Here is a 16344-nt window from a genome sequence, read left to right as displayed (position 1 = left end):
CGGTGAGATGGTCATGGGAACCTTGATTTACAGCCAGTCAGAAGTACAGGGTGACAAGCTGGGACTCGTGATTGGCACCTGAAGTCAGGGGTGGGCAGTCTTGTGGGAACTGAGAGCCCTTAACCTGCAGGGGTGGATAGTGTCAGAATTGAGTTACACTGTAGGGCATCCAGCTGGTGGTGGAGGATTGCCCGGGGTGTGGAAAACCCTCATACTTGGCGTCAGAGGGAAGCGTGGCAGTCGGGCGAGAGGGAAGGAGAAACACAGGAGTGTCTTCTTTATACAACCACCTTTTATTTATCCTTTCACCCATTGATGGACATTTGGATTGTATCCATTTTTTGTTGTCGTTATTGTGAATAATGCCGTTGTGAACATCGGGGTGTACAAATATCTGCTCAAATCTCTGCTCCCAATTCTTTTGTGTATATGCTCAGAAGAATCGCTAGGTCCTATGGTAACTCTGTGTTTAGTTTTTTGAGGCACTGCTGTTGTCTTTTCCACCTGGCTACACCATTTACCATCCCCACCAGCAAGGTACAGGGTCTCCAAGTCCTCCATATCCAACACCTGTTTTCTGTTTGGCTGTTGCGTTCGGTTTGATTTTTGAAATAGCCACGCTAATGGGTCTGAGTTGTATCTCATTGTGGTTTTGATTTGCATTTCCCCAATGATGTCAATGTGAGCATCTCTTCACGTTCCTGTTGGCCATCCGTATACCTTCTTTGAAGAGATGTGTGCTCAACATCTTGGCCCATTTTTTTAATTGGATTGTTTTTTTATTTTTTTGTACTTGAGTTTTTCTCTACTCTGGACGTTCGTCGTTTATCGGGTATGGTATTTGCAAATATTTTCCCCCATTTTGTGGGTTGCCTTTCTACTCTATTGAGTGAACGAGAATTTTTAAAGAATCCAGTATGTCAAATTTTTCTTTTGTTGCTTGTACCTTTAGTGTCATGTCCAAGAAATCATCACTAAATCCAGTGTCACGAAGTATTTTCTCTATGTTTTCTTCTGAGTTTTATTTCTCCCTTACGTTGAGGTCTTTGGTCCATTTTTGTATATGATATAAGATAAGAGTCCAGCTTCATTCTTTTGCATGTGGATAATCCAGTTCCCCCAGCATCGTTTGTTGGAAAGACCGTCCTTTCTCCATTGAATGGTCTTGGCACCCTCATCAAAAATTATTTGACTGTATATGCACGGGTTTATTTCTGGGTTCTCCATTCTATTCCATTTGGTCCCTATGTCTGCCTTCATGCCAGTACAACCCTGTTTTGATTGTTGTCTTTTTATTTTGTTTTGTGTTTTTTTGTTTTGTTTTGTTATTTGAGAGAGAGCACGAGCGGGGGAGAGGGGCAGAGGGAGAGAGAATCCCAAGCAGACACCACATTCAGTACAGAGCCCGACGTGGAGCTTGATCCCATGACTCTGGGATCCCGACCAGAGACGAAATTGAGAGTCAGACACTCGAGTGAACCATCCAGGTGCCCCTGATTTGGCAGTTTTATATGAAATGTAAAAATCAGGAAGTATGAGATCTCCAACTCTGTTCTTCCTCAAGACTATTTTTGGCTATTCAAGTTCCCCTGAGATTCTCTACGAATTCTTGTAAATCTAGAATGGATTTTCCTATTTCTGCAGATTGCATCATTGGGATTTTGATAAGGATTGCGTCTAATCACTAGATGTCTTAGAGTAATATTGACAACTTTAAGAATATTAAGTCCTCCAATCCATGAACACAGCATGTCTGTTCATTTATTTATCTCCTTCTGTAGTTTCTTTCAGCCATGTTTTGCAGTTTTCAGTGCACAAGTCTTATACCTCCTTAGTTAACTCCTAAGTATTTTATTCTTTTTGATACTATTGTAAATGGAATTGTTTTGTTACTTTCCTTTCCAGCTTGTTCATTGTTAGTATATGGAAACAGAACTGATTAGTGTGTGTGTGTGTGTGTGTGTGTGTGTGTGTGTGTTGATTTTGTAGCCTGTCACTTTGCTGAATTTATTTATTGGTTCTAGCAGAGCTTTTGTAGAATCTTTCGTGTTTGCCACATGTTTCTGTGATGTTGATCAGGTTGCCTATGAGCAGAGATAATTTCACTTCTTCCTTTCCAATTTGGATGCCTTTCATTTCTTTTTCTTGCCTCATTTCTCTGGCTAGAGCTTCCAGGACTGTGTTAAGTAGAAAAGGCAAAAGCAGGCATCACGCCTCGTTCCAAATCTTAGATGAAAAGTTTTCAATCTTTCACCATGACATTAGCTGTGGGCCTTTCATATATGTTTTTTTTTTATTTTATTTTATTGAAGTGCTTTCCTTTTAGTCCTAGTTTGCTAAATGCTTTTATCTTGAAAGGCTGTGTGGAATAATGCCAAAGTTGATGCTTTTTCTGCAACAACTGAGATGATCGTGGTCTTTTTTTTAATTAGTCCTGTTAATGTGCTATAGCACATTGGTTGATTTTTACATGTGGAACCATCCTTGCATTCCAGAAATAAATCCCACTTGGTCATAGTGTGTAATCCTGTTAATGTACTGCTGAATTCTAGTTGCTAGGATTTTGCTGATGATTTTTACATCAATGCTCATAAGCAATATTTATCTGTAGTTTTCTTTCTTTATAGGTTCTCTGTCTGGATTTGGTATGGTTACCATGGAAATTACGTTTAACCCCCTAAAATTATAACACTCTCACTTGAATTTACGCCAGCTTAATTTCAACAGCATACAAAAACCTTGTTCCTATGCAGCTCCATACCCCCCATCCTTTCAGGTACTTAAGTCACAAATCACATCTTCATTCGTTGTGTATCCAAAAACATAGACTAATAACTGCTTTTCATGGATTTGTCTTTTAAATCATATCAAAAATAAAAAGTGGAGTTAGAAAGCAAAATTACAATAATACAAGTTTTTCTAATTGTTCATATATTTACCTTCACGAGAGATTTTATTTCTTCCTATAGATGGTATTTATTTATCCTTTCATTTCAACCAGAAGGGCTCCCTTCAGCCTTTCTTACAGGTGAGGTCTAGTGGCAATGAACTCCCCCAGCTTTTGTTCATCTGGGACTGTCTAGATTTCTCCCTCATTGTTAAGGGATGGTTTTACCCAGGCACCTGGGTGGCTCAGTCGGTTAAGCATTTGACTTCGGCTCAGGTCATGATCTCACCGTTCCCAAGTTCGAGCCCCGCATCGGGCTCTGTGCTGATAGCTTAGAGCCTGGAGCCTGTTTCAGATTCTCTCTGTCTCTGCCCCTGCCCCACTCATGCTCTATCTCTCAAAAATAAATAAACATTAAAAAATTTTTTTTGAAAAGATTGTTTTGCCAGGTACAGGATTCTTAGTTGATAGTTTTCTTCTTTCAGTTCTTTGAATGTATCACTTGGTCAGATATTTAACCTTCCTGGGCCTCCCTTTCTGCCTACGTCAAATCATAATAATAATACCTACTTGATTTGTTTGTCAGTGAGGATTAAATGAGAAATAGAGGCAAAACACATAGGTCAGCGTTGGGCGCCTGGTAGGAACTTGATAAATCATAGCAGGTATAATCATACTTCCAGATGAGGAAGTTGAGGCCCAGAGTCCTGACTTGCCCCAGGTCACACAGCCAATGGGGAGGAAGGAACTGAGGCTTGAATGGGGCCTTCCATGGGGTCTTCTGCCCACCTTTTCGCCATGCCCCACTGCCTTGGAGGCCCCACATCGTCTAATGAGCGTTCCTGATTTGGCAGGGCTGGACCATCCTGGACAATGCTGCTTTCCCTGTGCACCTGTTTCCTCTGGCTATCCACCCGTGACCTCTGGACCGTCCAGGCTCAGGACCCCGACACCGATGTGAGCACAAGGAGCCCTCACCGGGACTTGGCTCCAAACAATGTTGACTTTGCCTTTACCCTGTATAGGCATCTAGTGGCTTCAGCTCCTGGCGAGAATGTCTTCATCTCTCCCTTGAGCATCTCCATGGCCTTAGCTGTGTTGTCCCTGGGCGCCCGTGGCTACACACGGGCCCAGCTTCTCCAGGGCCTGGGCTTCAACCTCACCAAGACATCCGAAGCTGAGATCCACCAGGGTTTTCAGCACCTGCACCACATCCACAAGGAGTCAGACGCCACACTGGAGATGGCTATGGGTAACGCCTTGTTCCTTGACCGCAGCCTGGAGCTGCTGGGGTCGTTCTCGGCAGACAGCAAGCACTACTATGGGTTGGAGGTCTTGGCTACGGATTTCGAGGACTGGGCTGGAGCCAGCAGACAAATCAATGAGTACATCGAAAATAAGACCCATGGGAAAATTGTGAACTTGTTCTCGAAGCTGGATAGTTCAGCCACGCTCGTCCTGGTCAACTACATCTTCTTCAAAGGTACCCCCCCCCCGGCCCCACCCATCCCATTGCCAAGAACAGTTAAGAGCCATCAAAACCCAGGGTGCATTCTTGGGCAACATCTTGGATTTTACAAAGCACATTTTCGTCTGTGAATCTCTGTCTTCACCACAGTCCTCTTAGGAAAGTAGAATGATACCATCTTACAAATGTTCAAAATGACACCTAGAAGAATTGAGCCACTCACCCAAGCTCTGGTAGGTTCATTCAAGGCCCAAACAGGTAATGGTGAACAGTCCGACCGCCCCGTGGTCTACGTATGTTGTCTGAGTGCTGGCCGGGAGTCGGGCACTGGGCCAGGGGCTGGAGGCCCAGCCAGACACAGCCCTTGACCCCCAGAAACTCCCCCCAGATGGCCCCCAGGCTACACACACCCCCAGAATTCACAGCCAGCTCTGACCAAGTGCCATCTCAACCAAACTCCAGCCCTTCCTCCCCAGTTTGGAGCAGGGTGTTCCAAAGTTCTTGTTCATAGAAGTCACCATGGGGACTTGTTAAAATTATAGATTGCAGAGCCCATGCTAGACGTACTGAAGCAAAACTGCTGGGAGAAAGTCCCAGAAGTTTGCATTTTTAACAAGGCCCCCTCCCCCAATCGTATTTATGATCAGATAATTTGGGGATACATTATTCTTTTTTTTAATTTTTTTAATGTTTATTTATTTTTGAGAGAGACAGAGAGAGAGGGAGAGAGACAGAGAGAGTGTGTGTGTGAGTGGGGGAAGGGCAGAGAGAGAGGGAGACACAGAACCTGAAGCAGGCTCCAGGCTCTGAGCCGTCAGCACAGAGCCTGACGCGGGGCTCGAACTCGTGAACTGCGAGATCATGACCTGAGCCGAAGTCGGACCCTTAACCGACTGAGCTGCCCAGGCGCCCCAAGGGATACCTTATCCTTGAGAATAAAATCTACAATCCTTAGTCTACGGCAGTGGTTCTTAACCCAGGGTAATCTCCACCTCCTCCTTCCACCCTCAGGGACGCTTGGCAGTGTCTGGAGACATTTCGGGTTGTCACAACTGCGGGTACAGTGGGGTGTGCTCCTGGCATCTAGTAAGTAGAGGCCAGAGAGGCCGCTAAGCCTCCTACAATGCACAGGACAGCCCCCACAATGATATCTGCCCAAGAGTGGCTATCATCCCAAGGCTGAGGACCCTGGCCTAGAGACATCTGCTTCTCTGTCCTCTCCAGCCTCACATCTCAACGTTTTCCCTCTTCCAACTTCCCAACACACAGCACACTCACACACACACACACACACAGCGTGCACATGAGCGCACGCGCACACACCTGTATGCACACACGTACGCACACAGAGCAATTACACGTGCAGGCACACCTTAACACACACAGCACGCCCACATGCACACGTGCACAGTGTCCAACCACACCGAGTTCCTTCCGGTCCGGGAGCACGCCTGTCCTCATGGAAGCCTGAATTAGTTCCCTACGGCTGCTCTAACAAACCACCACAAACACGGTGGCATAAAACAACGTGGATTTATTATCTTAACAATGCTGGAGGTCATAAGTCCAAAATGGGTCACGCGGCGGTTAAAGTAAAAGTGTTGGCAAGGCTACGTTCCTTCCGGAGGCTCCAAGGAAGAATCGGTTCCTTGCCCTTCCCAGCTTCTAGAAGCCACCTGCGTTCCTTGGCTGCTGGGCCCTTCATTTGCTCTTAAAGCCCGTTAGCACATGACCATGACCTCTCCTCTGCCCCTGCCCCTCCCACCATCCTCTTCCACTCTTAAGCAAACCCTTGTGACGATACTGGGCCCACCTGGATAATCCAGAATGATCTCCTCCTCTCTAGATCGCCGGATTGGCAACCTTAATGTCCTCTGGCCATGTAACATGATAGATTCACGGGTTCCATGAATTAGGATGTGGGCATATTTGGGCGGCCATTCTGCCTGCCACAAAACCCATACTCTTTCTGTCCCCTGAGCCGCCCCCCCAACCTGCCTGCGCCAAAAACTTCTTCCCACTCATCAAATCCTGGCTCAAAAGTTACCTCCTCCATGAAGCCTTCCCTGATTTCCTCAGGCAAATCCTTGCTTCTCGTGAGCACCCCCTACAGTCTTCCCACACCTCATTTTTAACAAACATCTTGTTAGACCTTATAAGCCTGCGCTCCGGTGGTTCGGTCTCAGTTAACCAGTCATGTTTGAAGAAATGCAAGTGAAACGGGGGGGGAAGGTAATAACCACATTTAATATGTATCTCTCAACAACCTCAAAGCTCATCCAGATCGTAGTCTCTAGAAAGAATCCTCACTTGCCCCTTTCTCTTCTCTCCAACTCCTACTCAGTGCCCCCCATTAGCCAACCACACCCCCCCCCAGCTCTATGCTACCTGGACAGACTTACCGTCATGTCAAGCCCCCCTCCTTCTGTCTTCCGTCCTCTGCACCAGCCTGGAGGCCCACCTGGCAGCGGTGTCCCTCCCGGGAGGGTGTGAGGCTGACCCGGCCAAGGCAGCAATTTTTTCCCTCCACTTTTACCGAGACATAATTAGTTTATAACATCGCCTGCGTTCAAGACCTACAGCATGATGACTTGATATACGCGCAAACTGCAAAATGACCCCCAAGATAAGGCGAGCTGACACCCACATCCCCTCACGTGGTAGGAGTTCTAGGTTTTTAGATTCTACATACATGTGAGATCATACAGTATTTGTCTTCCTGTGTCCGACTCATTTCACTTAGGATAATGCCTTCAAGATTCATCCATATGATCACAAATGGCAGGTTTTCCTTCTTTTTTCTGTAGCTGAATAATATCCCTGTGTGTGTGTGTGTGCGCACGCGTTTTCTTTACCCATCCATCCATCAGTGGACACCTAAGTTGCTTCCGAGGTTTCCGAGTGCTCCCCCAAACTCCACAGGCCATCTCTCCCACGGACTGTGTGCTCCTGCCTGGTATCCTTGTCTCTTTGGAGGCCCCAGTGCCTTTGCACAGTGCTTGGCACATGGCAGGAGCTCAATAGTGGTTGCAAAGAGATTCTGGCAGCACTTCCTTGGAAGCAGAGTGTAGTAAACCCAGGTACGGGGGAAGGGGTGCTCCGGGGCCCGCGAGGGGGCTTGTGGGACAGCCGTCATTTGGTGACGTCATTTGGTGACGTCATCTGGCAGTTTCTCAATGTTCTCATGACCACAGTGGGACTGAGCTGATGGAAAAGAGTAGTTCCTGGTGATAAAATCCGAACGGCTTTGGAAATAGAAATCTGAATGCGAGAGCCGACAGGGGCGTGTGCTGCTTTGTTGTACACAGATTTCCAGAACACAGCCAAACTAAGTGGCAAGCCCCTGTTTAAGCTGGGGCTACCCTAATATGTTTCCAGAAGGCCGGCATAATAAGTAGCAATGAGCAGTGGCACAGCTATCGTCACTAAACTTAGGGCAGGCAAAGTGTCCCTGGCATGTTCCTTACTTGGTGGACTCTCTCGACAGCTTTTTTTCTTTTTTGTGAGAACATTAAAAATATCGTTAGAAGGTTTTCCGCAGGAATCATCCTTGCTCTCCCCAGTTCGCCCCCATAAATTCTTAAGTTTCCCAGCCCCGAGTTCTCACGGCCCGAGAATTTTCAAGGAAAAAAAAAATCCCCTAAAGTAGACGTCGGGCCCCATTCTGTATTTTGTTTTGTGCCCAAGGAAAAACCTTACCCTGAAAAAATTCACTTTTGGTTTTTTTGTTTTTTTTTTTTTTTTTTGCTGGAAGTCGGACAGGTAAACCACCACTTAGTAAGTGAACCACTGCCTTCAGTCCTGGGACCCCCTGGAGGACCTCTGGAGGATGGTCCTGCTTGGCTTGCGGTGAGACAGCCAGGCTGTGACGTCACACTCAGGCACCAGGGAGGGGGCGGGGCATAGGCTCCAGGCCCCGCATCCACCGGCCCTTTCCCCGCCTCCGCCCACCTCTCCCTACTGCCTCCTTAGGAGCCCTTCACGGAGATTGAGGCTGAACAGAACAAGAGTTCTGGCCTTGTGGTCCGCAGATCCTGCAGGTGGCGGGATGGAGAGAGGCCTGCCTGGACCTCTGCTCTGGCCGCCACCTCCAGGCAGCCTCAGTTGGGACACAGAGACCTCACAAGGGCGCCGGGGCTTTCAGGCCGAAGGCATCCAAGACACCGGGGACCCCCAGGATGCAGGGTCCCCAGTCATCTCCAGGCCTGGAGAGTCTTAACCTAAGGCACCGGAGGCCCTGGCGAGATCTGCCCACGTCTTTAAATACCCAGAGTTCTGTCACCTGTGAGAGGACTCACGGTTGCCTGGAATGAGCCCAGAAGGGTCGAAGGGGCTCAGCAGACAGGCCTCACGATCAGGCGGGCTTTGGCTCTCGGATCAATTTTCTTCCCGTTAAGAGCTGACCAGTGGTGGAGAGTCTGGTCCGTGAAGGTAGTGAGCTCCCCATCACGAGGCAGGCAGAGAGGCTACGGGATGCCATCGCGGAACATGGCGGAGGGCTTCGAGTCCAGCTGCTGGTGTGAGCCTGTGACCTCAAGGGCATCTTATCCTGACTTTGCCCGCAGGAAATGGGCTGTGGCCCTCGGGGGAGTGGGCACGGTCCACGGGGGGCCTGCTGGGCTTCTGTGGCCGACGTCAAGGCGCGGGGACGGGACGGGCGGTCCGTTGCTCCAAACCTCCCCCACTCCTGACCTCGACTTCGCAGCCCGAGTTCCCTTCGACACGATTTCAGAGCCCTCCAATCCGGGATCCACTCCGGGCTCGGGTGGGAGGCAAAATCTGGTTTCCTGAATCCGACCCCCGAATCCAAGGGCCAGAATTCTCCTCTGTCTCCCTCCTCCTGTTTTTAGCAGCTCAGGAACAGAGTGAACCCTCAGTCCGCGCCAAGAGGTGGAGAATACAACGGGCTCAAAAGTGCGGGGGATTTCATACCTTACCGGGAACCTCCCGCCTCCCTGGTGGGGGCCGCCACCCGGCCTAGAGCTCTGGTGCCACCCACTCTCACGGGCCTGACTCCTGCCCTCCCCCTCCCTCCTCTCCCAGGCACGTGGGCACAGCCCTTCGACCCGGAAAGCACCAGGGAGGAGAACTTCTATGTGAACGAGAGCACCGTGGTGACCGTGCCCACGATGTTCCAGTCGAGCCCCATCAAGTACCTGAAAGACCGGGTGCTCCCCTGCCAGCTGGTACAGCTGGACTACACGGGCAACGAGACTGTCTTCTTCATCCTCCCAGACGAGGGGACGATGGACACAGTCATCGCCGCGCTGAGCAGGGACACCATTCAGAGGTGGTCTGAGTCGCTGACCATCAGGTAAGCCCTTGCCCTCCCCCTGGACCCGCCCCCCGGGGCTCATCGCTTTCCGGTCCGTTGGGTCCCCAACGGCCTGAGGTTCTCTGACCGAGAGGTCACACCTGTTCATCCACCTGTCGGTTAACACTGAGATACGCTGGGGCGGTCCACAGAGCAAGGTGCCCTGTCCCTGGGAGGCTAACAGCTACCTTCTGCGTGATCACGTTTTTGCATCGTTGGCTTAAACTGTGCTCACCAACTCTCCCCGGCCCCTCGCTTACCCGTTGTTATTATCTTGCTTCCCTGAAATCAAGCACGGTTACCACTCCTGAGAGACCCCATAAAAAATACACCAAAATGACTGTTTCCTTCATCCCAGAGCCAACACATGGCTCAGTCGGTGAAGTGTCCGACTTCAGCTCAGGTCATGATCTCAGTTCGTGAGTTCGAGCCCCACATCGGGCTCTGTGCTGACGGCTTGGGGCCTGGAACCTGCTTCGGATTCCGTGTCTCCCTCTCTCTCTCTGCCCCTCCCCAGCTCTCTGGCTCTCTCTCTCTCTATCTCTCTCAAAAATCAATAAATATTTAAAAAATTTTTAAAAAAGTAAGGACCTAGATAGGTAATAAAGGAGTAAGGGAAAAGGGGTGAGGGGTGTATATGCCCACGGGCCAGTGGGGGGTGGGGGGAACAACCAGCCAATGCGTACCCAACCTGAGGCCCACGCAAGGGGTGCACACTCAGGGAGGGTTGACTGAGCATGGGAGCTGGGAATGAATGATGCATGATGAATGAATGAATGAATGAATGGACGAATGAACACATTTCCCCCCCCAGGCACCTCTGAGTCAGACGGCAATCAAAATTATGGTCACCTTGGAGGAGGGGATAGATGTTCTTGAATGTGATCCTCACTCTCGTGAGATTTCAGTTGTGTCTGTGTGCAAGCAATCCGAGCAGCACCATCAGCGTGGGCCCTGGCTGTGCGTGGGGCAGTGCAGACCGTAAGGGCAAAGGGGACGCAGGGGAGGAAGGGGACACTGGGGTCTGGAGTAGTCAGGAAGGCTTCCAGAACAGATGTCATTTCTTTCCTTTCCTGTTCTTTCCTTTTTATCTTTCTTTCTTTCTCTTCCTTCCTTTCTCCTTTCTTTCTCTTTCTTCCTTCCTTTCTCCTTTCTTTCTTCCTTTATTTCTTTCTTTCCTTCTTTCTTTCTCTTTCTTCCTTCCTTTCTCCTTTCTTTCTTTCTCCTTTCTTTCTCTTCCTTCCTTTCTCCTCTTTCTTTCTCCTTTCTTTCTCTTCCTTCCTTTCTCCTTTCTTCTTTCTTTCCTTCTTCTTTCTTTCTCTTCCTTCCTTCCTTCCTCCTTTCTTTCTCCTTTCTTTCTTTCTTTCTCTTTCTTCCTTCTTGCCATTTCTTTCTTTTCTTCCTTCCCTTCTCCTTCCTTCCTTTCTTTTTCTTTCTCTCTTTCAATACACATAACTTTTTAAAAATTTTTTTTAATGTTTATTTTTTTTGAGAGAGAGACAGACAGACAGACAATGTGAGCAGGGGAGGGCCAGAGAGCGGAAGACAGAATTTGAAGCAGGCTCCAGGCTCTGAGCTGTCAGCACAGAGCCCGATGCCGGGCTCGAACTCACGAACTGAACCGTGGGATCATGACCTGAGCCGAAGTCACTCGCTTAACCAACTGAGCCACCCACACGCCCCTCTTTCAATACACACAAATGGAAGCAGCAGCTTAGACCATGTATTAGGCTAAGCAGAAAGGATAGAAGGTGGATAGGACAAAAGATGGAGTTCAAAGACATGCATTTGAGAGCAGAAACACAGATTCTGCTGGAATTAATACTGTACAATGACGTCAGTTCTGTCCTCGCGGGACCAGAAAGGAGCTAAGTAAATGTTCGATGCTGAGGGAAGGGAGGATTGCTTGGCTGCCCCAGGGGACCACAGAAAGGGCTGCGGAGGGAATTGCTTTCCACTTGAACTGTGTGTTAAGCCCGAGGGCAAGTTCAGCCAGCAGAAGGGCCACCCAGAGCGTGCATGGGACAGGAAATGGCACAAACCCCGGCCAGGAGGCCGTGTCCCGGGGCACCCACAGGGCCAGGCAGCAACAGCAGCAAAAACTGAGACAAATTCTAGTTGAATGAAATTTGTAATCCAAGAGCTTCGCCAGCAGAAAATCCAGAAAGAAGTTCTGCTACGTTAATACATGCGCGGGGTTTGTGTTTTATGGTTTCAAGTTATTTTTATTTCGAGTGGTAGCCTCAGAGAGCTGCTCAGGGCCGGGGCTTCTGGAGAGTTTAGTCCTATTCTGCGAGTGGACGTGGACGCCTGGGGTCTGACCTCACTCCAGCCGGGAAGAGCCGTGTGGTCAGCTCCGTGGTTCCCGGAGATGCCCTAGCGCTACACGGGGCCCCAGAGGTGTCCTTAGTCCTGGACCCCTCGCACCTGACCTTTCGCATGGCCACGGGGGGGAGTGGGGTGGGTATGTGCGACCGTGAGCCTGTGCTTGGGCAACGTGAGGGATCCCTCGCTGCCTCCTCGCCCTTTCACTTGCCCCACCCCCACCCTTCCAAGGGAGCCCGGAATTCAGGAACGGTGGCTCCAGGGGGTGGTTGTGCACCGTGGATCAAGCAAATTCTGGCTCCTTTTCTGTTGAAAATGAGAAGGATAATCTTTCTCTTTACGCCAAAAATAAGCTCTTCACTAAAACACTTCAGCTTAAAAAACATTAATCAAAAACACATACTATTTTTTTCTAGATTTTTTTTTTTAAACAAACATCCAAGGCAGAATTTTGATTGGGCCGGAATTCTCTACTCCATCCACATGACACTCTGCTAGTCCTAGAAGTCAGACCGTAGGGGTCCTCACCTCCAGGCTTGTGTCACCCACTCTCCCACCTCACCCCTCCAATGATCACCTCCCCCCTCCCTGGAGCAGCACCCCTCAGGGTCCAGCTGTCTCCTACCTCCTAGGGAAGGCTCATTGCCCCCACACACAGCTCGTGAGAGCCCTCTCTCCATCTCTCTTCCTTGTCCCTCCTTCCCTCTCCCTCCTCCCTCCCTCTTTCCTCTGCCCTCCTCCCTCCCTGTCTCTTTCTCTCCCTCCCTCCCCCTCCTCCCTCCCCCCTTCTCCCTCTGCCCTCCTCCCTCCCTGTCTCTTTCTCTCCCTCCCTCCCTGCCCCTCCTTCCTCCCTCCCCCCTTTCCCCCTTCCTCTGCCCTCCTCCTCTCTCTCTCTCTCTCTCTCTCCCTCTCCTTCCCTCTCCCTCTTCCCATGAGGCAATGGGGCTTTGAGGCAACTAGTCCTGACCTCTTCACAATTCTGCTGCTTCCCAGTGGTGTGACTTTGGGGAAATTCTTCAGCTTCTCTTGAGTTCTCTCCATCTGGAAACTGAAGATGTTGGCTCCAACTCCTTGAGGTTGCATGAGTGAGTGTGTGTGTGTGTGTGTGTGTGTGTGTGTGTGTGCACGCACACACACACACACACACAGGCATTGGATGCGAATACAGAAGCTAGAAGACATCCACCAGGTTGATTCCCCTCTAGGAGAGAAGTGCCCTCACGGCCCTGCCCCTGCGCTGTCTCGCTCTTTAAATGAGGACAAGCAAGGACTTGGCTAAAGCTACACAGCATTAGTGGCAATGCTGGGGCCAGGACCGTGCTCCCAGGGTGCTCCCCCCCACCCCTCCCTTTCTGCAGGGGGTGCCTGGGGGACCACAAGGACTCCTTCAGGGACCCTCTTCTTCAATGCCCAGCTGTACCACAGGTAGAATCCACTCAGAGAAAGAGCCGAGAAGAAAAGATCGAGCAATTCAGAGGCCCAGAGAGGAAGCTCATGCGTGTGACGGCGAAAGAGACAAAGCCTGCCTCTTGTTCTGTCCCTTCTCTTTTTCCCCAAAAGTGTGTCCGGCTGGGAGGCAGGGTCCGGAGGGGTCACAGAGGAAATGGAAGTCGCCTGGCAGGGGAAGTCTAACCCCATCTGCTTACCCCCTGCCCCCCGAGCAGCCAGGTGGACCTACACCTCCCAAAGGTGTCCATCTCTGGAGACTACGACCTCGGGGCCATCCTGAGGGACATGGGCATTGCAGACTTGGTCAACAACAGGGTGGATTTCTCCGGCATCACCCGAGAGGCCCAGCTGAAGGCATCGAAGGTAAATGTCCCTAGAGCCGGTCTCCCTAGAGCCCCTCAAATTCACGGTACAAATAATAATAAGCAACACGGAGCCCATTCACGAACGGGTCTTTGAGCCCCAGGTTGAGAGCCCCGGGTCTTGTCCACGCCCCTACTTTTATTTACAACAGGGCAAACGGAGGCTCCGCAGGGAAATGCGATGTCTCTAAGGTTACACGGAAGCTAGTGACAAGGGAGGGTCGCAGCCCAGGCGCGTGCCCCTTCCGCCGGGCCACACAGAGGGGGACAGGGTGGGAAACCAAGCCATCAAGTACCGGTACCAAGAAGGGACGGCCGGTACCAAGAAGGGACCAGGGAAATGGGAAACGTCTGAGTGAAATCACATCGGCCCGTCTACCCGTTACACTCATGACCCTTCATCCGTCAGCTCTTGTGTTCTGCTGGTCACTCCAGAACATAAGTATTGAACACCCACTCTGTGCCCCAAACTTCTAGACACTGGGTATGCCTGAGCTATTCTGATGGGGCCCTTCCCCCACGGGACCTCACAGTCCTGTGGGTGACAAAACCAGACAGGGGACAGGACAGAGCTCCGGAGGCAGCAGCCCCTCCCTCCAGCACGCAGTATGTGCTGGATAAAACGCATACCGTGAAGGATTGAGTCAGCCAGCCCTGACCTGAGCCAATCTCTCGGGGGAAGAGCCTCTCTGTCTTGAGAAAGGTAGATGACCCCCGCCCACCCCCCCACGGCCACAGAGCTCGTGGATAACGGCGTGACATTTGGTCCAGGGTCTCTTCCACTTGAAACCTCATTTCCCAGGACAAACCCCAGGGCCTCCCTGGCCCCGCTCGGCTTCCTCCTAGCTACGTGTGCCTATTTACGGAGCTTCTCAGAGCCTCCGGTTCCTCGCTGTCCAGCTGCTGAGAGGCACCGTCCCCTCGGATGTTGTTTATTAGCCAGTTCTGACCTACCTAAGGCTCCTGACGCGAGCCACTCCGGCATTTTGCTGATTTCAGAAATTCTCCCTAATTTTGATCACAACGAGAGACCGTTCAACGGTCCCTTTTCCACCCTGGGCAGGCCCAAGCACTTTGCATAAATTGGACCCTAGTATGTGACTAGTGGGGTGGAGGAGGAAGGTCCCCCTTCGCCCAGGACCCCGGAAGGAGTGCCTGATGTGGACACCAAAGTCCAGTTAGTACCATGAGCCCCCTAAACTCCCCGCGGCCGGCTCCACCTGCCCACTCTCTAGGAAAGAAGCCTAGGTGCCACCTGGGTTCCGGAGGTGGACAGATGTTAGCCCTAATCCTGGGGCCGCCACTTAGGGAGCCAGCAAGCAACCCTCTCTGAGCCTCAGCTTTGCCACCACAAACCGAGGGTGGGAGGGTTTAAAGCGAGGTGTGGAAAGCCCCCAACACACAGCAGGTGCTCAACCCCCACCTTCCGCCCCCCCTCTCCGACAGGTGGTCCACAAGGCTATGCTGCAGCTGAGTGAGAGTGGCCTGGAGGCGGCTGCCCCCTCCAGGCTCACGCCGAACGCGGCGTCCAAGCCCCTTGCCGTCCACATCAACCGGCCCTTCATTGTCATGATCTTCGACCACTTCACGTGGAGCAGCCTTTTCCTGGGCAGGGTTATGAATCCGACCTAACGGGGCATCCCCCAGGGAGTCCCAGCACCGGCTGACTCTGCGCGTCAGGGACCCCACAGACACGCTCTGGGCAGGGGGAGGGCCCCCCAGTCTTCTCCAGGCTCTTCTGTAGTGGGGCAGGTGACAAACTGGGATTGACCGTAACGAAACATTGTGCCGCTGTACTTTCCTGGCTTTGATCATTGTGCTCTGGTTATGCAACACATGGAAGCTGGGTGAAGGGCATATGAAAACACTACTGTTTTTGTAAATTTGTGTAAGTGTGACATTATTTCTAAAAAAGAAGAAATCATGCAGGCCAAAACACAACAGAAAGACATCTTTAAAATACTAATACACACACACACACACACACACACACACACACACATCATAACACCTTTAAAAAAGAAAAAGAGGGGTGCCTGGGTGGTTCAATCAGTTAAAGGTCCAACTCTCGATACCAGCTCAGGTCATGATCTCACGGTCGTGGGATCAAGCCCTGAATGCCCTGCTTGGGATTCTCTCTCTCCCTCTCCCTCTCTCTCTGCCGCTCCCCGGCTCACGATCTCTCGTCCTGTCTCAAAATAAATAAATAAACTTTAAAAAAGAAGCAAAGCAAAACAAACAAAACAATCTTTCACAAACGAAGTCAAAAATCAAGAATTTTTTTTTGACTGTTTAGAGAAACAAAAGCTGAGAAAGTTTGCCACCTTCGCTAAGAAAATTTTTAAGCAGTTCTTTAGGCTGAAACAAGATTCTAAATGGAAATTTGGACCCATACAAAAGGGTAAATATGCAAATATATATAAAATATCGTTTAAACATCTTTAAAATATAATTAACTGTCAAAAGCAAAAATAGTTACCAATTTAATGCTGCAAACTCCAAATGCTCGCTTTATCGCGGCTCTGCAAAAACGGATCTG

At 50.3% G+C, this 16344-nt stretch overlaps 1 protein-coding gene across 1 annotated transcript; it reads left to right on the top strand.

The window, feature by feature from the left end:
- Window positions 1-3714: 3714 nt before the first annotated feature.
- LOC106977455 (corticosteroid-binding globulin) lies at window positions 3715-15601 on the top strand. Its single transcript, XM_015074970.3, has 4 exons — window positions 3715-4370; window positions 9399-9669; window positions 13659-13806; window positions 15252-15601. Exons 1-4 carry the CDS (start codon window positions 3761-3763, stop codon window positions 15435-15437), a joined length of 1215 nt encoding a protein of 404 aa, XP_014930456.3. The 5' UTR covers window positions 3715-3760; the 3' UTR covers window positions 15438-15601.
- The last annotated feature ends 743 nt before the right edge of the window (window positions 15602-16344 follow it).

Source organism: Acinonyx jubatus, chromosome B3, assembly GCF_027475565.1.
Source record: "Acinonyx jubatus isolate Ajub_Pintada_27869175 chromosome B3, VMU_Ajub_asm_v1.0, whole genome shotgun sequence".
NCBI classification, from domain to species: Eukaryota; Metazoa; Chordata; class Mammalia; order Carnivora; family Felidae; genus Acinonyx; species Acinonyx jubatus.
The sequence above is the reverse complement of the archived record's forward strand: the minus strand, read 5'-3'. Positions and strand labels throughout refer to the sequence as shown.

Coding starts and splice junctions, on each gene's coding strand:
- LOC106977455 (XM_015074970.3), top strand. CDS start 3,761: ATGCTGCTTTCCCTGTGCACCTGTTTCCTCTGGCTATCCACCCGTGAC. Junction 4,371..9,398: donor CAACTACATCTTCTTCAAAG/GTACCCCCCCCC, acceptor CTCCTCTCCCAG/GCACGTGGGCACAGCCCTTC. Junction 9,670..13,658: donor TCTGAGTCGCTGACCATCAG/GTAAGCCCTTGC, acceptor CCCCCCGAGCAG/CCAGGTGGACCTACACCTCC.